Below are 22,545 nucleotides of genomic sequence, written 5' to 3'. Positions count from 1 at the left end.
GAATGTTTGTGTGTGTATTGTCCTAGGCCTACACCCTGAAGGACTATAAGCAGCTGAAGCAGGACGTTTATCTTGGAGGCCTTGGGCCTGATTACACCATCACAGAAATTACAGTAAGTGCCTCTGCCTACCTTAAAACCAATTGTCATACCAAATTATAATATGTTCCTATGGCTTCCAGCAATTCTGTACCCTATGCTTTACTTTATTTAACTAGGCAAGTCAGTTAAGACCAAATTCTTATTTACAATGACCCAACATGGACGACGCTGGGCCAATTGTGCACCGCCCTATGGGACTCCCAATCACGGCCAGATGTGATACAGCCTGGATTCGAACCAGGGACTTTAATGACACCTCTTGTACTGAGATGCAGTGCCTTAGACCGCTGCGCCACTCGGGAGCATTTTTTATTCAGCAATCTTAAATTGTAACTTTTTTTTAAAGTGTTTGTTAAAAAAAAGGAATGTAGGTCTCAAACAGACAACAGTAATGATTAGATGCTTCATAAATCCATTTACCCGGTTCATTTTATTCAGCTGATGATCTTCAATGGCCTCTTTGTGCTTCCATTATATCCCGCCCCTCTGTCCCTGTTTCTCATTAAAGACTTGTCTCGTTCTGAACAGATTCAATTGGATTCACAAAGCAAATGAGAGTAGCCATGGAAGGTTGAATGGTATTTGGGGTCTGATGTATCTTTTGTTAATCCCTGAGAGTAAAAAGTGAGCATGTATGGCCAATTTGCACTAGATTGAGGCCGTCTCTGTCTCTAGGGTCGGCCCTATTAGTGAATGATATGTGTAAATGTTGATAGGCCTGCTGAATGGTTTGTTGTATTTGGTTTTGTCGGGCGGTGTGGAGAGGCTCCGCCGAGGTATACACAAAGAGAATAGGGCCTTAAGGGAGAAATGGCTCAGTTAATTAAACCCACTCTTTTGTAATCTCCCCCTCTACTCCCTCTCTTTCTTTCTCTGTTCATTCACAACGTGGCTCAGGCCGAGAAAATGAGACGACAGAAGCTGTATTCAAATGTGATCCGCGAGCAGAACAAGAAGATAAGTAGGATTCCCTTTCTGCCAGCCGCCAGGAACCCAGTGGGCAGCAACAACAAGGACAACATGGTTCCTAGGAGGAAGGTAACAGAGAAAGAGACAGAGAGAAACAGAAAGCAAATCAGAGAGAAAATCAGAGGGAGAGAGAGAGGGGGAGGGGGAGGGAGAGTCAGAGGTGGAAAGACGGTGACAAGAGAGAGAGAAAGAAGGAAAGAGAGAAAAAAAAAGCCAGAGAGAGTACATCGCTTCAAGTGCATCCATTTCCCCCGGTTTCCTCAGTCAATTTGTCCATCATCATTATCTGTCAGCTCCATCACACAATGTGGTATCTTTGTCTCAGATAATAGGAGACAATTCGAAACAATGTATGAGCTTACTGCATCCTCTGGGAAACAATAGGCTCATTTAGGAAAATTGTCTGTATTGCACTTCCAGTTGCCATTTTGTTATTTACAGAAAACAAATGAATCCCCGTGCACTGAAATGTCACTTGATTGCGAGACTGAGATCAATTAAAGACACATCAACATTCTGTCACAAAGTTGGATCCCCAAGTTCAATCGGCCATTTGAAAGCATAGTTTTTTTTCCCAGTTCTTGCAGTTGTACCTGACCCTCCATCTCCAAACTATATTTCTGTAAAACTTTACTTAAAGCCTAATGCTTTATTACTTGTTTATTACTTGTAAGCGTGAGTCTTTATGTCATCTTATATGTTTATAGCAAATGTTTTATTGACTCAAGGTGGCAGTGATTTAGTTAGGAGGGATGATATGGGGAATTATAAGAACATCATACATGTTCATAGAAAGCCTTACGGTATTATATTAATCTCATTATACCTGTCAGTGTTAAATAAAATGTTACCTTTTATTTCCATTGGATTTAAGGCCCTGGAGTACGCCAGGAGCATCCTGAGGCCCAAGGTAGTGCCCCAAGCCCAGCAGCCCAAGACCAGAGAGCCAGAGAGAGCCCAGGGGGCCCTTAGGGGCAACACTCGCCTCCGGGAGGGCCTCGACCTATCCCAGCTGGCCACAGTGGAGGCCCTGAGGAAACGGCACGAGCAGGAGAAACAGACTGTGGCCCGCTTCAATGTGGTGCATTCCATCTGACACAGCACCGGCCCATTCACTTTACAGCACACTGGAGTCACCCTTAAAGCTGACATGGCCGTTCGACTTTTGAAGAAACTCAGCATATGGACTATATAGACAATATGCAGGAATAAGCAGGTGATTAGTGCAGCAATCATTCATTAATGCTTGTGTCTATAACTGCAGTTTGAGGTGTTACAGCGTAGCCTGTCTGTTTGTGGTTGATGACATAAGCATTTACTATATGAACGTTTTTTTACAACTAGTGATGCTGTTAAACATAGCTTGCGTGTTTCTTCATATGATTTGATGCACTTAAACCATAGGTAAACATGGTACTTATTCAGTACCATACCGTGACTTACACTATAGGCAAACATAGTACTGTAATCCCAAACCAAGTGGATTTTTTAGCTTGCAGTTGATAATAAGGTAATATATTGATGTTTGAATAATATGCAAATGGTTTGTACACATTTCAGATAAATCATGCTCTGGCTATTGATGATTCCTCAATTACTTGAATATCTCTCTGCTAAAATTCTTAACCTTACAATTGCTCATGAGTCATGACCTGAGTGCACATGACCTGAAAATGTCTAATACAGTACAGCTGCTCAAGTCAATTCAGGCATAACACATATGGTTTGTTGTTGTAGTACAATATTACACATATTAGTACAATACCACACATAATAGTGCAATATTACAATCTGAGAGAACATGTACACCTAAAGCTTTGTGTAGGTTGTTTGATGACAAGGAGTAGGCAACTGAGTAAAAATACTGTCGGTAGACCATTGGTAAAGACCTAATGGTCAATTCTTTTGTAAATAGTACTGTGTACTCCATCTGTTTTTCTCTGTTGTTTTTATAGCACTTGACATTGAAACATCCTCTGTAAATTCAACAATACGTCATTAAATCAAAAAGCTTCCGGTACTCTGCTATATTGTCTCATTTTTGGGGGAACGAGTTGGTAATTCACTCTTTGGCATTTTATCCACATTTCCAATTTGTCCCCTTTCACCCTCTCACGCACCTGGTTGCTGCTGTTAATCTGAAATAATCTGCTCTTTTTGTTCCATGCCTGATTAGTTTCTCCCTGTATCCCCCAGTCTCTACTTCACAGATACAAATGGGTCAAACAAAGATGACCCTTTGAAGGACACCTGATTAGGGTCTGTAAACTTGTTCTCTGTACTTTAAAGTGATAATTCCCCCCCAATAAAACAAAATCTCAAGCGCCCCCCATTTATTTAATAGAACCGTCAGATCATTATCAAAGAGCTATTTACTCCTATGTAATATTTTAATTAGATTATAGTCTCCATTTAACCCATCATGGCGTCTTTGATGCACTGTGTTTTTAGTGTTAAAGCCTCAGATGTGTGGGGGTAATAATAAATACCAGACCTAATGAGAAACACTGCCTATCCAGACCAACTCTCTTTGCATCTTTCCCCCCACCCCTCTTTTGCCATAGAAATCTAGTTAATTGAAGGAGTCTCTCACCACCACACATGAAGGGGGCTAAATTAGCATCCCTTTCTGCCGATTGGAATAACCGGGGCAGACGTGCATGCTTTGATGTGAGTAGGCGGCAGGCTCCTGAAAATGAGCTGATGGCCCCACTATTAGGTCCAAATGCAGATGCATCCATGTGTTGCAAAACGCTTAATCTTTTAATTGATCACCTTCCGCACGGCCTATTCTCTTCAACGCTTTTTATTTTCTCAGTCAATCCGCATTATGTTTTGAAAACGACATGAATTGCTTTTCAAAGGGTGGGAGAGTGCTGCATATCCTGTTTGGATGTGCCTGTTAATTTAAACCTTCCAAATGAATGGAGAGCTGCCTTGTGGTGCACATTTAAATGACTCAATAAGTTCAACAATAGCTGGTATTGATGATTTTGGCCTGTGCGTGTGTGCGTGCGTGCGTACGGTGTGTGCATGTGTGTGTCAGTGCATGCGTGCATGCTTTTAAAGGGCATTCCAGATGAAGTGGCCCACATGGAAAGTGTCAGATCGCCTAGAGGTTAGAGAGGTGGGCCAGGAACCAGAGGGTTGCCGGATCGAATCCCAATTCTGATAGGAAAATCTGGTGGCAAGTGGCGTACCAGCTCCTGCCATTGTACCCTTGAGTAAGGGACTTAACCTATAATCTACTCCAGGGGTGCACCATGGCAGACCCTGGCTTCCAACTCCTTGGTGGGTGGGTGTTTGTTTCTCGGGGGGTTGAGCTAAAAGCAAATAGTGAATTCTCATTATCTGAAAGGAAAATAAGAAAGTATTTTTCTACTAGAGATGATACTTAAATAAAAATCTGCCCTTGTTTTTGCACTCATTGCCATTGCAGAAGAAATTAGCTACTTGCTCACCTGTAGGCCTAAAGGGTAGTGCTGCTTCCAGCTCTCAGTCTCACATCAGAATTAGACATTCATCAATGTTTCTCAAATGTCAAATTTGTGTGTTAGCATGCTACTGATGAGTATTATCTAACGTGAGTATATTTTAACAATGTGTACTAACTGATTTTGATCATATTCAGAGAAAATTAAAAATGGGTATGTTATGGAGTTACTTTCACCAAGTCATGGATGCTGTTTTCAATGTTGTAATTTAAACCCCCAACATTTACTGTTGTGTTTAAATTAAAGCATGCTATTATTACTAACATCTCCATGTATCATTCACTATACAATGAAGGGCTCTCAATTCCCTTTGCTGTTATTTGTCCAAATCGTTTTCTGTTAGTGTCTCTGTTGATTGGCCAAGCAATTAAGTGATGGCTGATTGATACAGGTGGAGAATATTGAAATAATCAATGCATATTATTTTCAGGTGTGGCAGTTGTGTTGCAAGAGGTGACTGAATTTCTAGGCTATACTGAATTACTTTATCCTGCATTCTTTCCATACTTCCAGAATATTTTTCAGTTTTACAACATTCGTTACATTTTTAAATTCTCTGAACAAATCAGTTGACTTGAGTGTTAAATTTAGTTTGGTTGGAGCTGGTAGCCTATTTTACTACGCCAGCGATTCATTCCTTTTGGGAACAACTTTCGAGTAATATTCTACCACGGAGAGGCAAAGACCAACGATGGGTTGGTTTACTTTTAATGTCAACAACATTATGCACACATTATTTGACTTAAATATCTGTCCAAATATCCCCATTTAGCTTAGCATTGAACGCAATTTGTGAGGGGCCCATGTTGTTTTGAGTCGACTGCTTGAGTCAGTGGTGCACGTCTTCTCTTTCTGCTCTTCCTAAGACATTTGGTGATCCAGTGGCAGAATAACTCAAGTTGAATAAAAGTCATGAGAATGTTTATGAATAGCTTCCTCCAAGTTGCATGTAACAACTATTTGTTCTGGTGTGAGGAAGTCTTTATTGTATTCCTCACTCAGCGGGGTCCCACCTACCAAGGTTTACAACCGCATGAGCAACTTAAACAGGCAGCCTCGGATTCACATTACCTCCACAGCTAAATGGCTCCTGGTTCTTTAATAGGTGGGTTACGTTAGTAAAAAGCTATTACAACTGATCTCTTCTATAGATACGGACGGTGCATTTTCTAAAGATATTCATGTGGATAGGCCTATGCAAAATAATAGGCTACTTAAAAATATTATTATAACCATAATTAATTATAATGAAGATGCTATTATTATTGAAGTACAAAAGAGGTCGTAGAACCGGACTGACATAATCATTGGCTAAAATTGCTTTTCAGAAGTATGAGTATTACTATAAAACTATTTAAATTAAAAATATATGTTCTAGTTAAATCTCCAGTGTCCTATAAAGATATAATTATTTATTAATAACGAACGAATAAAGTATTAACTGGCATTGAATTGAAACATTGGTCAATTCATCCAAGTTTAGAGGAAAATGAAACTTTAATCCCTTAGCCTAATAATAAAACCAACTAATGTAAACGATAAATGGTACAGGCTAAATAAACAATTAGCTCTGGTTATCATGCACGTTTTAATAGTAAAGCAATAACACTTCAAAGGGCATATGCTGCAACATCTTTCATTAGGCTGAACGAAAGTGCAAAAAGATAGGTTAAAAATGTGACATGCTGCAATTGAGATGTCGATTTTGTTTATCAAAGTAGTTATATACAAATGTTTTTCAAAGATTTTCTCGCAAAATAATCAACTTGTGGTTTTAAACATTCCCCCCCAAAAATCTTAGAATTAAGATGTCTGGTTTTTGTTTGACTTTTGATTCAAAGATAATAGTCATACTAATAATAATATTATTAATAACATCCTAATAATGAACATTGCTTCAAATTATATTTTGTATGTACAGTTGTTTGATATGATTCTTTTTACAGCCACGGAAAACATAAATATAGACAGAGCCTACAATGAATGTGTAGTGACATATTACGCATACCCTTGAATAAATACTACTTTGCATTATCATTGATTTGTTTAAAAAAGCTATATATAATTTCATATGGAAAAGACACAATTCAATATTTACATTTACAATGGGTCATGGTTATTATGTTTTTAAAACAACTTGCCACTTGCTCTATAGTGAAGGTTCTGGCGAGCAAATGTCATCCTCGATATCAACATCGTCCTCATTTTCCAAAATGTACGAGTTCGGCTCGATTCCACTGTTAACATCATCTGTATTTTTTCCGTTGAGTTCACTCTCACTTGCGTTATCCATGGATCTATCTAAGTCATTCAGATTTTTCTGGTCATCTTGTGTTTTCCTCAGCTGCTTTTTATGCTTCATCCTTCTGTTTTGAAACCATGTTTTCACCTGTGTGACAAAGGTGGAATATTTAATAAACTTGCTTCTCAGCACAGTGCGACCATCCCGAAGGCTATGTTGATTGTGTGATGTTAGTTTTCTTACCTGGGTTTCCGAGAGACTTAACGCTGTTGCCAACTCCACTCGTTCTGGCGTGGATAGGTACCGTTGTATCTCAAATCTCTTTTCCAGACCAGATAGTTGAGAATCCGAGAAAACCGTTCTCGCCTTCCTGCGTCTGCAATGCTTGCCCGGTAACTCTGGATGATGCTGAAATAAAGCCGGCATTTGCATCCCTGTGAAATAAATATTGCATTCAAAATTTAATACAACACAATATTTAATAAAATTATGTTAACATATACATTTGTTAAGTTAAATGAGATGTCAAACTCTAGGCATGTGGGAAAATCAAAAGGCCTATTTAAATCAGGCTTTAAAGCGTTTTACTCCATGCAATTTCTTCACACTATTACTTTAGGCCTCGTTATAGTTAGCCAATCATTATATAATTGAGTATAAATTGTTTTTGTTCTGATTGAGTTGATTTTATTTATTTTTTGCACCAATGTTTAAGCGCGAAAAGGCCGATGCACCTGTTGTAAAACGCCGGAGACAATTCCATCGTTTTGTCAGGCTATTGGGTTTAATGGGATACTAAAATTGAAATGATGCATGCGCCAACATTATAAAAGACCCATTTGGAATTAAATCTTTATCGGCCTAACGGAATGTCAACGTTAACGTCTTAACTGTCATTGCGCTCTCTGACTGCCTTAGCATCGTGAATGCATTTACCAGTCCAGTGCCTTCGTTGACTTACCAGACGTAAAGAAATACTGGTGATGGTCCAGCTTGTGTAGAGGATGGTGCGGGTGATGCGCTAGTATCGGAGTGGGCATCAGTGGGTATCCATATTCTAGGAGAGGCATTCGGGAAGCCAGAGAGCTTGAGAACGGCGAGTGGAAGACCTCTCTCAGAGGCTTGGGTTTGTGTAATAAAATATCTTCGATGAAGAACGACGTTGACCTTTGGGCTGGCATCTGAGGCATGGGGGATGTGTAGTTCAGATTCATCTTAAATCTCTGAAAACACTTTCAAAATTGAGTCAGTGTGGTGTTGATGCCAAGCGCACCCTAACAAACCAGGGAAGGGTAGCACTAAACTTCTTGCCCGTCTCGTCAGTCTCAAACGCTAGAATTGTCGTCTGTGTGGCAGCCAGTGAGTGGTGCCAGGCAGATTAGCCTACTATTTATTCAGTGCCAGTGGGAGGTAAATTAGCCTACTATTTATCCAAGGGGAGCGACTGTGGTAAATTGTGAAATTGATTTGTAATCAGCCAATAGGACGCCAGTGGGGCGGAGCATGGAATTAGTTTTGTATGGATTAAGCATGATGATGACGAAGAGGGAGGGTCGCTCGCCATGGTGCTGAAAAAGCCTTCCCACGGAAGTCCTGCAGTTGTTCCCGCGCCTCAGTCAAAATTGCTTCCATTCGCCCCTTTTACAGTCAAATTTGAGTATAAACATATATCCTACTATTTTAAACCATTAGACTACTATATATGTCACATAACCTGTGGTGCAATTTATAGCCTATTTATAAACATAAACTGTTTATAACAAGGTATACGCCATTACTAGGCAACACCAATGATTAACAAATGATAACGTTTCACTTTCTACATATAGCCTATCTTAGACTTGTTGAATTACTCCTAAGATCTGTGGGACTGCTGGTGGCATTCCCAAATAGACGACAGAACACTAACATTTACAACTCTAAATGGCATTACTTATTGTTTTGTGCAACAGTAGCCTGTTGTAGTAATCCCTAGGCTAGTCAGTTTCCTATACTATCTTTACTTAGTTAGTCATTTTGAGCTGCTAATTCCGCCCTAAATTGGCTGTAATTGTTGGTATTAAAATCTGTGAGAGTACAAGTGGTGCTCCTGCGACATTTAGGCGACTGAAGCCTTAATTTGTTGATATCGTGTTGTCATCACATTTCCAATCACGCTGGCTAATGTGAAAGTGTCTTAATGCAGGCAGAATTTTCGCTGCAATGCTATTAGGCAATTAGGGGAGATGTTAGAGCGGAAGTAGTAATCCTTGGGCGCGAGGACAGTATTTCCATTTGATCAGGTAGGCAGAACAAATTAATTACTGGATTCAATTACTCACGAAATTGCATTACTGCGCCAAATCTTAAACATGTCCTCCATATGCATGAGCTTGTATAAGGAAAATGAATGTGCACCTTGCAAATGACTCCAAATGGAATGTAGCACCAGTTTAATGAACTTGGAAATGTGACAGCTTGAGGCACTGTTTTCGTTTGTTTCTCTCTCTGAGCTGAGTCCAAAAATCATAGGCTTTTATGGCAACTGCACAATTCGACAGTTGATCGAATGAAGTGATATGACATGACTTGCAGGTCTTAGTTCACTTTGGTAATCCTCTTGAGGCCCCTTTTGACATATTTGTAGAAGGCTACTTGTATAAACATTTGTTGAAGATAAATGGCCTATAGAACAAATTATCTTGCTGAAAAAAACAAACACTTGCAAAGCATAGTAGTATTTTGAGTCTTTCCAGCTAAACCATGAACTAAGTTGAGAAGACCTCTGACATGCACGTGCGCCTCCCCAGTCCTTCTTAAAAGAACATCAGGGTAACTAGTTGGTTTTAGAGGAAAATTTGAAAGTAGGGTAAATAAACAATGGTGATGAAATCGTCTTTGCACGGATAGTCAATAAGATCCGTTCCGTTCTTAAGGTGGGGTTAATCGGCTTTTAACAGCCATTTCATCAAGTAAAATGTGATGCCTGGGCACCAGAGCGTCAATTCTAAAAGCCAATTTACGCTTGATCTGAAAATGTTGTCGGAGGCGCTGTATGGAGGCGCTGTATGGATGTGTGACGGAATTGCGGAGCCTCCGGAGCCACGCAGAGGCCAAATTGAGCTCCCTACCACATTGCTGTGCGCCTCCCAAATGCTGTAACAATGCGGAGGGCTCCGTGTGATTGGTTGATGGTAGGTGGGGCCGGGAGGTCCTGTATAAACACAAACTCACTTCCTTGACAACTTCCTTCACAACAGCTATGCGCTGCTCCACAAAGCCCAATAAGTATGAATGACCTGACTTCTGCAGAGGCCGTATCACTGTAAATGCTACACGGCCAATGCAGATAGTGGATTGACCATGCAGCGCCTTTAAGTGTCACATTTCCTTCGATAAGAGGTTTGCAGCATTCTATTTGGTAATATATAGTTTAGCTTCAGAGATGTCGTCTGGTCATTCTTTTTTGGGGGTTTGCAGTGTTACTATATTTATTGATCTGGTAACAAGATAAATCAAATTAAGTCGAAATATGCTTTATATTGTTTTGACATTCGTCTTTGTTTTGCGTCGGGGCTTCCCATCATGTACCAGTTGCGCGGGCACGTGAAGAACATGTTTTATTAGATCCTTTGTCTTCACTGACCTTTTGGCATCAATTGATATGTAACATCATGATTGAATTGAAATATGCATACATTTTTCCAACACCTTTATCGCAAAACATTGTCCTATAGGCCTAAACCAGAGTTTCCCAAACTCTGTCCTGGGGACCACAAGGGGTGCGCATTTCGTTTTTTTCCCTAGCACTGCACAGCTGGTTCAATTATTCAACTCATCTAGATTTGATTATTTGATACAGCTGTGTAGTGCTAGGGCAAAAAACTAAATGTCCGCCCCTTGTGGTCCCCAGAGTTTGGGAAATGGTGGCCTAAACATTTCTGACTACCATCAATTAACTTCAGTCAATGTTTAACCTATCGAAGTGAAATCATGACACAAATTCCACACACAATGTGTTTGGCAAATATGTTTACCCTGCACCAGTGTATCATCTTGCATGCAATAGGTTTATCGCGGTCTTCCACTTAACCAATCCAGTTAGTCTGGACAATCATATCATTCATCATGTTGTACAAGAATGCCTGCCACAGGACCAAAACATTGTTGTATGATCCAAAAATATACATTTTTTTATGATAGCCTATATAATAATAGCATATGTGTTCAACATAGCAGCTTATTGTGCATCCCCATACATGCTATAAAACTATTACTAACATTTTCCAAAAGATACACACTTGAAAACAACTGCTATTCTTCTGTAGCCTGACGCTGGGCAGTTGTGTTCTATAATTTCTTGAAGCCTGCCCAACTCTGCTAAAGCGTAGTTAGATTGTTAATAGCTATACCTACATACAGGAAACAGTATATTTATGCATCTGTCACATCTGTCACATTTTATTTGAAGTACTTGGATCATGCACGTACGCACACACGCACACACACACACACACACACACACACACACACACACACACACACTGAAGTGCATGTAGTCCAAAACGATATAAAACACAATTCAGCTACCATCCAAAATTCTATATTCCAACAAAGGAGATTGTCTGTAAGGAGATTGTTGCTTGTTCAAGTAGTTAGGAGCTGTACATATTCATAATTGAATTGGTACACATTTGTTCTCACGACTTACCTGGCTGAATAATGGTTAAATAAATAAAAGAAGTTTAGCACCACTGACACCCAGCCGATGATGAAGGACCAGGAGAACCTCCAGTTGCCATAGCGTTTACCATAGTAATTAATCGTCACGCCAGTGTACACTGCCATTGCTAGCAACACGAAAAAGCCTGGAGAGAAAAAGAGAGCAAACTACTTACTGCAACATCACATTATTTAACGATGGCATCCATGTTTTTGCATTTCTTTGATTCTTAAAAGTCTTAAGAGTTTTATGCTTTAGGTTTTAACATGGAAATATGTCAAATTGTGACATCAGTGGATACTGATCAATTTCAACACTGATACACAATTATGCACACTTATTTAGTGAACAGTTTGCTGTTGGGAAGTGTCTGATTTCCTTTTGTATGTCTAATTAGTAAACAATAGGCTAGATTTAGTCAATAATAAGATGGAACTAAGATCTTATTTTCTAGTATTGTTTCAGGTTAATGTTGAAAGTGCCAAACACAAGGGCAGACACATGCAAAAATGTAAACAATATTGCAATATTTAAAGTCCCTGCAAATACATTCAAACACAGAATTACATTTTTTTTTTATACATCTTTTTACATTTTATACATACAAACTTTTTATGCGAGTAAAGTAGACTACATGTCGGATAAAAAATGTCATGACAGGCCTGATGGAAAAAGCACATTTGTCTGTAAACTTTCCAAAATGTTGACAAACAAAATATGCTACACAGGGTGGGATCTTTTTGTTGGTCAAATTAATTATGTGAGAAATGGTGGTGGAAATGATTTATGCACAAATATTGATATAGGCCTAATAACCAACATATGTCGAAGTAAACTTGGAGTCATGCGATGATATGTTGTGTGGTTCTCCCACTATGACTCGGGAAAGGATGCAGTTTATTAGGCTACATATGAAATAAGTTATGATGAACTTCACAGGGCGGTGAAACTTCATGGTGATGAGCTTGATGCTCCTATCCAATAAATATGAGGGTCTTATTCTGGTGACATGATGATAATGCTTGGCTGCCATTTGACAAATAAAAATGATCTTGCTCTTTTGTCCATAATAATCTTATCATGTATAGGCTATACCCGCACTGTATCTGTAAGCTGTTGCCAAAACCATCAGTAGAAAAATGTGATGGAAACCCATTTAACTTGTATTTTTTATTTGGTACATGGGAATTTAAGTGCAAAAGTCATTTTTATGTTTACAATGTCATCATGCACAGCCTTTTATCCACAACAAGCCAATTTGATGGAAACACATCTCTGATGGGAAAATGAGCATATTGTCTTTATACATATTTTAGAAATTTGCATAAAAATCTGTCAACAATTGGATGGAAACCTAGCTAGTTATAGTTATAATTTGAGTATCTGACCTTGCTTCAACCAGAACCAGATTTCATCCAGACAATTATACAGTGGGGAACTGTGAGGGCCTTCAGGGAAGGCCTAAGGATTTATTTAAAATGTTTTTATTTTATTTAAAATGTTGTTTTAATTTCTTTTTCATCTTTACAATAATTGTAGTGGTCTTCTGCTTTCACCTCTTGATTTTGTGTTGGATAGAGAAGGGTTAATACTGAAGAGAAAAAAATATCCAATCAGAATTTTTCTTTGGTGGTCTCTGGGTAGAGAAATCTAGCTAGCTCAGTCAGCCATTGGCTAGGCCTTCAGAAGGTGGACAGAAGGCCTCAATTTGGATGTTATTACTAAACTGTTAGTATCACCCTTTTCAAGAACAACTTTCAAACCTTTTTTTCAAATGATCATCTGGTGAATTACACTGTTCTATTTTTTTGCAGCTTGCTTGCTGTTAGCTATCTCATTGAAAATAATGACTGTGAAACATTGTTGCATTTAAATGTTAGCTCACCAGTTAGTGTGATGAACGTGCTAAAATATATTTGCAATGGGAAGTAATAGCTGGTTTGTTAATTTCCTTTCGGAATTAAATGGTTGTGCTTTTGTATTGTTATGATTTCATGGGGCCTACTGGACTGAATGTGATGCTTATTCTTTAACATTATTTGATGCTGTGTGACTGCTATCGCCTGTCTATCAGCCGTGTCTATGAGTTTGACCAAAACTGTCACTCCTTCAGCACCATGGAGTGCACAGGTATTACGGTCGCTGTCCTTTTAGCACAATGAGCCTGTCACTTTTGATGTGACACTGTTGTTGTCGGTACTGGTGATACTGAGAACTACTGGTGGTACTGAGAACTATACATTTCCGACTACAGAACATATAATGTTGGGCGCATTAAGTGATGCTATGTTTTCTTGATTTTTGAGTTTGATACAATGTATTGGAAGATTTTTGTTCCCTCTGAAGGCGTAGGTCCCATAGTCACGATTCGCCATAGCTTTGTGACACAACATCGGGAGTCTGTGTATTGGTTGGACTCCCTGAGTTGTGCATCGTTCTGGTGGTTGGCGACGGAAAATAACCATACCACAATATAGCCGGCTTCACCAAAAAAACGTTTCCTGTCAACAAAAGCATATGTATAATCTGTAGGAACTCTACTTACCAAACGTAAAATGAAAGCTGTTCCTTGCTATCAATTAAATGTCAGAATCCTACTTTTGTCCAAACCGCACCATATTCCTTCCTGCTGTGTAAAACAGTGGTAGATTCCGTGGCAGGACGTCTCGCGCGAAGTGCGTGGTCTAATGGCAACCCGCTGTCTAACTCGGAAGTCTTATGGTGCGGTTCCGACAAAAATGTAATTTGGACTTTTATTTGATAGTGAGGGACACATTTCTTTTTACGTCTGGTAAATAGAGTTCCAAGAGATTATACATATGTTCTGTCGCCAACCACCAGGACGATGCACAACTCAGAAAGACAAACTAATACACAGACACCTGATGTTGTGTCCCAAAGCTCTGTTTGTCACTGCAATTATATCATTATGCTATCCCATGCCACATTTTGCATGGTGTATTTAAGTTTTATTCTTCAAAAACCACGTGGTTCATAAAAACAATTAGACACCATTCGACCGACAGAACCTTTGAATTTGAACTAAAAGTTGTATTCAGCATCCAACAAATATAGATATCAGCCTTATATCACTTATCATACAGTTGACATGGAAAGAAAACCACACAGTATGGGCGCTTTCACATATCCGCTTATGATCAGGATCCCGGAGCTTTCGGTACCCTGATCCGCGCTATAAAGCTTGTGTGAAACGCAAACGAACCCTGGCTGACACAAATCCTGGACCTGCGTGATTAGTGGGTCCAAGATCCAGGACCAGAGCACCAGGTATTGTGGAGGGGGTCACATGGAACTTTTTTGCGCATTGTAAACAAGCTAGCTCGCTAATGTCATGTAGAATGTGCGTTTTTCTAATCGCACCCTGAAACGGTTATTTCAGGTATTGTGAAAGCAAAATGTGTTCTGTAGAATTCCCACAAACGCTCCATGAAACCGAACCAGGGTACATAATTTCATATGTGAAAACGCCCTATGTAAAATGTGTAAAATAAGTGAAAAGAAGTAAATGAACCCAACTTACATGAGATGAAGAACAATATGCCTGCAGCAAAGGTTTTGTCAAACCTGTTGAAGAACGAGGAGTGGATGAAGGCCATGATGCTGATAATGCTCGGGTGGCATCCAAGTGGGCTGCAGGGGGTCAAAGGTTAACAGGAATTGTCAGGGTACAAGAGAGGCTGACCCTGGCCTGTTCTGACCTGAAACTAACCATATTGATGACATGTTTGAACTGTGCTTGGCAAATATGAATCTTGCTATGGAAAGCAAGCCTTGATGCTCATGCTGTGACTAGGATAATGACTATTTCGTGCCAAAATCAACAAGCTGTGGTGTGATTGGTATAGCTCCCATCACATCATATTGTGATTCATAAGCCGTACCACTGACATGGCACATAACATGGAAATAGCACCACTCATATACCATTTATGGCTTGCTATGACATGTTTTGGGTGTTATGACAGTGTTATGACAGCATTGTGTGCACTGGCTGTAGTCCTCACCAATGCTGTCATTGTGTGTGAAGCATTTCCCCGGCATGCAGTACCGCCACAGGCCCTGATGCATGTAGTTGTTGGAGTGCCGGTACTGCATCCAATAATCGGTTGCCGTAGAAACAATCAGGAGGATGTTCCCCACGTCTGCACAGAACAGCCCTCCGCCCATGAAGCTGTACATCCTGCACCTGCAAACTGACACACAAACACGCACACACAATGATGAGCGTGAGGTCACTTAGAATACAGGGGTCAGCCGCGGCCCCCTGTCAACACACACACACACACACTTCAGGGAGAGAGGCCCTAAGTGTTGGTAATTGCATTGTAATTATCACATAATTTCCACTGGATTGAGCCAAGGGGTTGCAGGTATGTGTCTCCCCTGAGGTCCACTTTGTTCTCTGGGAGATCAGTGGGAAAGGATGGGCCCTCATAGGCACCTCTTATATTATAGAGCTTCACTCAGGGCATCTGCCCAGGATAACTTTGATATTTGATACAATATCTTCTGACCAAACCCTGGTCGTTCTCATTTCAATTTCACATTTATTTGAACTTCAAAATATTTACATGGCAGGTTATGTCTGGTAAAATCCAGAACATCATTTTAATAACCATTGCAAATATAGTATATCCACATTTTATGTGGGTTTTTATATGGCTCTATGTATTACTGTTCTTATAGCAGCTTCTCAATACTCTTCTCAAGAGTATGTTCATTTGTGATCACATCTGTTGCTATTCCAGAAATAACTACTGTAAAACTGTCCCAAATACTGAAAGATGTACTAATGCTAGTATTTCATTGCCAGCATTGAGTGCCAATATATCAGATTTAAAAAAAAATGAAATCACATTAAATCTGTCATCCCTTTCAAAAACAACTGTACTTTTCTTCTTACTGTGAGAGCAGAAACTAATTAGCCATAGACACTCCCATCAATTATCTATCAGTTTTACACTGGCCAGAAGAGGGCAACCTAGTTGTTTTCGGTGTCACCTATATGTCACCATACCTTACATTTCCATCCATATTCTATTTATACGAACAAAATTGTTGGTTATAATTTGGTAGAGATTTTACAATAGTTTATTGAAAACTGATTCTATATGCTACACATTTGGTAAATTTCTCTCAGTGGTTCAATAACCAGATTATTCCCAAACACAAATTATTTATTGTTTATTTCTTAATACAGCAGATAGCATGTGCCTATTTTATCAATGCAAGTTGGTGATATCAACCTGTAAACTTATATATACTCATAAACTTGACCATATGCAGTATAGTCATTCATTTAAACATTTAGGATATAAGTCTACATTTAAAAATGAAATGTTTTGGAGCACTATACCAATATTTAACATCAGCATTGACTGACCCTCATTTTTACCCTGAATGACTGACTCTTTTTTTTTCATATACTGGAAAGAATCAGAGATTGACTGTCACACACAAACACACTAAAATATAATTCATTATTTTCAAGATGGATGACACTATTGCATAAATTCAACCACACGCTGACAAGCTTACCTTAATAGACCCCTTTTATGAAGACTAAGTGACTCTGTATTAAAGTTGGGTTTCCTGACAAAATACAACAAGGCCCGTATAATGCCAAGACAAGCAGATTTCCAGCAGGCTAATAGTGCTATCGTTTGAATCGGTGAAAAGGGAAATGGGGGATAGAATAAACGGAGAGGGCAGACAAAGGGACAGGCAGAGAGCTAACCAATCAGCACTACTAGTTTTGTCGTTTGGGAATCTGCTGAAAAAACTGAATTGTCTAAAGTTGTCAGGTTGAAGTAATACTGATGACTGGATGGTTTTGACTGAAAGTGAAGGGCTGAAGCAGCTATAGTGGAGAGCAGGCCAGGCGTTAAATCAGAGGCTCTGCCTCAACCAGTACTGATTATTTACATTTCCAAAACAAAAGTACATTTAGCAAATATTCTCCTAATTATTATTTTCCTTGACCCACTTTCGATTCAATAGTATATGTTTATTCTGTAAATGCAAGCTGTAAGAACTACTGGAATCCTTTTGTGAGGCATACCCACAATTTCCAGACATACTCTATATGAGAGTTTCCCATGATGGTCCTACATAGTCCACAAAATTGCACCCCTAATACCTTAAGACTGGACTGAAATGTTTGCACATCCATTAAATACGATATGTTATGTTATGTTACAAATGCTGAATAACTGAAACAAAAGCAAGGTTGGTCGGGGAGAATGGATAGGCGTATACTGTGACCGTCTAGAAATCCAAAGGTTGCGGGTTCGAGTCGCATCGGGGACAACTGTAAAAATGTTGTTAATCCTAACGCTTTTGCTAACCTTAACCTAATTCACCTAACATGCTACGTAAATTCTCCTAACCTTTGTTGTTAGTTCTTCTAATCTTTTACCGCTCCCTAAAACACTTCAGCAAGCAGGCCTTTCTAATTGACCTGGCCCAGGTATCCTGGAAGGATATTGACCTCATCCCGTCAGTAGAGGATGCCTGGTTGATCTTCAAAAGTGCCTTCCTCACCATCTTAAATAAGCATGCCCCATTCAAAAAATGTAGAACTAAGAACAGATATAGCCCTTGGTTCACCCCAGACTTGACTGCCCTTGACCAGCACAAAAACATCCTGTGGCGTTCTGCATTAGCATTGAATATCCCCCACGATACGCAACTTTCCAGGGAAGTTAGGAACCAATATACTCAGTCAGTTAAGAAAGCTAAGGCTAGCTTTTTAAAACAGAAATTTAATTCCAAAACGTTTTGGGACACTGTAAAGTCCATGGAGAATAAGAGCACCTCCTCCCAGCTGCCCACTGCACTGAGGATAGGAAACACTGTCACCACCAATAAATCTGCGATAATCGATCATTTCAATAAGCATTTTTCCACGGCTGGCTACCCCTACCCCGGCCAACATCTCAGCACCCCCTGCAGCAACTTGCTTTGGGGGGCCCCCCCAAAAAACAAAATCTGGATCCCTACAAATCAGCTGGGCTAGACAATCTGGACCCTCTCTTTCTAAAATTAGTTGCAACCCCTATTACTAGCCTATTCAACCTCTCTTTCCTATCGTCTGAGATCCCCAAAGATTGGAAAGCTGCCGCGGCCCTCCCCCTCTTCATAGGGGGAGACACTCTAGCCCCAAACTGTTATTGACCTATATCCATCCTGCCCTGCCTTTCTAAAATCTTCGAAAGCCAAGTTAATAAACAGATCACCGACCATTTCGAATCCCACCGTACCTTCTCTACTATGCAATCTGGTTTCCGAGCTGATCATGGGTGCACCTCAGCCACGCTCAAGGTCCTAAACGATATCATAACCGCCATCGATAAAAGACAGTACAGTGCAGCCGTATTCATCGACCTGGTTAAGGCTTTCGACTCAGTCAATCACTGCATTCTTATCGGCAGACTCAATAGCCTTGGCTTCTCAAATGACTGCTTCGCCTGGTTCACCAACTACTTCTCAGATAGAGTTCAGTGTGTCAAATCGGAGGGCCTGTTGTCCGGACCTCTGGCAGTCTCTATGGGGGTGCCACAGGGTTCAATTCTCTGGCCAACTCTTTTCTCTGTATATATCAATGATGTCGCTCTTGCTGCTGGTGATTCTCTGATCCACCTCTACGCAGATGACACCATTCTGTATACATCTGGCCCTTCTTTGGACACTGTGCTAACAAACCTCCAAACGAGCTTCAACGCCATACAACACTCCTTCTGTGGCCTCCAACTGCTCCTCCAAATGCTAGTAAAACTAAGTGCATGCTCTTCAACCGATTGCTGCCCACACCCTCCCTCCCGACTAGCATTACTACTCTGGATGGTTCTGACCTAGAATATGTGGACAACTACAAATACCTAGGTGTCTGGTTAGACTGTAAACTCTCCTTCCAGACTGACATTAAGCATCTCCAATCCAAAATTAAATCTAGAATCGGCTTCCTATTTCGCAACAAAGCCTCCTTCACTCATGCTGCCAAACATACCCTCATAAAACTGACTATCCTACCGATCCTTGACTTCGGCGATGTCATTTACAAAATAGCCCCCAACACTCTACTCAGCAAACTGGATGTAGTCTATCACAGTGACATCCATTTTATCACCAAAGCCCCATATACTACTTACTTGTAGTTTTCATGTTGTTTATCTGTAATTTTTGTATTGACTTGGTGCTGCCTATCTTGGCCAGGACGCTCTTGAAAAAGAGATTTTAAATCTCAATGAGCCCTTCCTGGTTAAATAAAGGCTTAATAAAATAATAAGAAGAAAAAATACTACCCACCACTGTGACCTGCATGCTCTCGTTGGCTGACCCTCACTAAATATCCGTCGCCAAACCCACTGGCTCCAGGTCATCTATGAGTCTTTGATAGGTAAAGCCCCGCCTTATCTCAGCTCACTGGTCACCATAGCAACACCCACCCGTAGCATGCGCTCCAGCAGGTATATTGCACTGGTCATCCCCAAAGCCAACACTTCCTTTGGCCGCCTTTCCTTCCAGTTCTCTGCTGCCACTGACTGGAACGAATTGCAAAAATCTCTGAAGCTGGAGGCTTATATCTCCCTCTCTAACTTTAAGCATCAGCTGTCAGAGCAGCTTACCGATCACTGTACCTGTACACAGCCAATCTGTAAATAGCACGCCCAACTACCTCATCCCCATATTATTACTTACCCTCTTGCTCTTTTGCACCCCAGCATCTCTACTTGCACATCATCATCTGCACATCTATCACTCCAGTATTAATGCTAAATTGTCATTCTTTTTGCCTCTATGGGCTATTTATTGCCTACCTCCCTACTGTTCTACATTTGCACACAGTGTACATAGATTTTTCAGTTTTTCTTTTCTTTTGTGTTATTGACTGTACGTTTGTTTATGTGTAACTCTGTGTTGTTGTTTTTGTCGCACTGCTTTGCTTTATCTTGGCCAGGTCGCAGTTGTAAATGAGAACTTGTTCTCAACTGGCCTACCTGTGTCACGTCCTGACCAGTATAAGGGTTATTTGTTATTGTAGTTTGGTCAGGACGTGGCAGAGGGTATTTGTTTTATGTGGTTCGGGGTGGTGGTTTATTTAGTAGGGCGTATGATTTATTATTTCTGGGTTTTTGGGTAATGTTTGTATTTCTATGTGGTCTCTGGTCTTTTGTATTTCTATGTCTGGTTTATTGGGGTTGGACTCTCAATTGGAGGCAGGTGTTTTCTCGTTGCCTCTGATTGGGAGTCCTATATATGGGTATGTGTTTGGTTTAGTGTTTGTGGGAGATTGTTTCTTGTTTTGCGTGTGTGAGCATGACAAGACTGTTTTGTTGTTCGTGAGTTCTTCTTTTGTTATTTTGGTGTTTTCTTGGTTTAAAATAAATACAAGATGAGCATCCACATTCCTGCTCCGTTTTGGTCCTCCATTCCAGACGACAACCGTTACAGAATCTCCCACCACAAGTGGACCAAGCAGCAGAGTAAGGAGCAAGGGGAATTTAATATGGACTGGCGGGAGAAATGGACGTGGGAGAAGATTCTGGCCGGAGAGGGCCCATGGAGGAAGTCTAGTGAGGACCGGGCACGCTACCGGGGAACACGACTGGCGTTGAAGCCCGAGAGGCAGCCCCAATAAAAAAAATTTTGGGGGGGCACACGGGTAGTTTGGCTGGGCGAGGAGTGAGCCCCAGGCCAAATCCCCATACCTTTTCTGGGCAACCAGTGAATGGACAGGTCCCGTGCTTCGGGGTAATGGGTACTGTGGCGAGGCCAAGTATTTTTAGGCCGGTACGCGCAATACCAGCATTTGCCAGGGGGAAGTGGGCATCAGCCAGTAAGAGCGATGCCAGTTCTTCGCTCGAGACCGCCAGTACGCCTCTACGGTCCAGTGCGTCAACCCAGTCCGACTCGGCCTGTTCCCGCTCCCCGCACTAGCCCTGAGGTGCGTGTCCCCAGGCTGATACCTCCAGTACCAGCACCACGCATCAGGCTTCCAGTGCGTCAGCCCAGTCTGACTCGGCCTGTTCCCGCTCCCCACACTAGCCCTGAGATGCGTGTCCCCAGGCTGATACCTCCAGTACCAGCACCACGCATCAGGCTTCCAGTGCATCAGCCCAGTCCGACTCGGCCTGTTCCCGCTCTCCGCACTAGCCCTGAGGTGTATGTTCCCAGGCTGATACCTCCAGTACCAGCACCACGCATCAGGCTTCCAGTACGTCAACCCAGTCTGACTCGACCTGTTCCCGCTCCCCGCACTAGCCCTGAGGTGCGTGTCCCCAGACTGGCACATCCAGTACCACGCATCAGGCTTCCAGTGCGTCAGCCCAGCCTCGAGAGTTCGGCAATAGTGTGCAGTCCAGAGTATCCGGCAACGGTGTGCAGTCCAGAGTATCCGGCAACGGTGTCTAGTCTGGAACCGAGGGAGACTGCCTGCGACCCGGAACCGGGTGAGTCTGCCTGCGACCCGGAACCGGGTGAGTCTGCCTGCGTCCCGGAACCGGGTGAGTCTGCCTGCGTCCCGGAACCGGGTGAGTCTGTCTATGACCCGGAACCAAGGGAGTCTATCAGCAACCCGGAACTAAGTAAGTCATTTGACGATCCGGAACTAAAAATGATTAACTATGTATTTAATGAGTCTGCCTACAGTGTGGAAAGGAAGAGGTCTGCCTACGATCCGGAACAAGGGGAGTCTGCCTACGGCCCGAAACTAATCAAATCTGTCTGCATTCTGGAGGACAGTAGGCCGGAGCCAGAACCACCTCCTGTATAGGTGGGTTGGGGAGGGGGGGTGTAGCACAAGTGCCGTCGGTGACGGCAGCCACCCTCCCTTCCCTCCCTTTAGTTTAGGGGGATTTTTTGTTGTTTTTTTTATTTGTATTTTTTTATTTATGAGGTGCATCCGGGGTCTGCACCTTTGGGGGGGGGGTACTGTCACGTCCTGACCAGTATAAGGGTTATTTGTTATTGTATTTCGGTCAGGATGTGTTTGTTTTGTGGTTCGGGGTGGTGGTT

At 41.3% G+C, this 22,545-nt stretch overlaps 2 protein-coding genes across 2 annotated transcripts in view; one reads left to right on the top strand and one right to left on the bottom strand.

The window, feature by feature from the left end:
* The window catches only part of jhy (junctional cadherin complex regulator), a 34,616-nt gene extending 31,526 nt beyond the window's left edge, over positions 1 to 3,090 (top strand). Inside the window, exons 7-9 of the mRNA XM_045716261.1 lie at positions 27 to 113; positions 999 to 1,139; positions 1,945 to 3,090. Coding sequence (XP_045572217.1) covers positions 27 to 113; positions 999 to 1,139; positions 1,945 to 2,166 — 450 coding nt within the window. The 3' untranslated portion in view covers positions 2,167 to 3,090. The remainder of the gene's footprint in view (positions 1 to 26; positions 114 to 998; positions 1,140 to 1,944) is intronic.
* A 3,341-nt stretch (positions 3,091 to 6,431) lies between these two features.
* Positions 6,432 to 8,243, bottom strand: LOC106603680 (brain-specific homeobox protein homolog). Its single transcript, XM_014197646.2, has 3 exons — positions 7,768 to 8,243; positions 7,050 to 7,240; positions 6,432 to 6,953 (listed from the first exon to the last, which is right to left on the bottom strand). Exons 1-3 carry the CDS (start codon positions 8,018 to 8,020, stop codon positions 6,714 to 6,716), a joined length of 684 nt encoding a protein of 227 aa, XP_014053121.2. The 5' UTR covers positions 8,021 to 8,243; the 3' UTR covers positions 6,432 to 6,713.
* Between the last annotated feature and the right edge of the window lie 14,302 nt (positions 8,244 to 22,545).

The sequence above is a fragment of the Salmo salar genome, chromosome ssa04, assembly GCF_905237065.1.
Source record: "Salmo salar chromosome ssa04, Ssal_v3.1, whole genome shotgun sequence".
In the NCBI taxonomy this organism is placed as follows: domain Eukaryota; kingdom Metazoa; phylum Chordata; class Actinopteri; order Salmoniformes; family Salmonidae; genus Salmo; species Salmo salar.
This window is presented reverse-complemented; position numbering and strand designations above follow the sequence as displayed.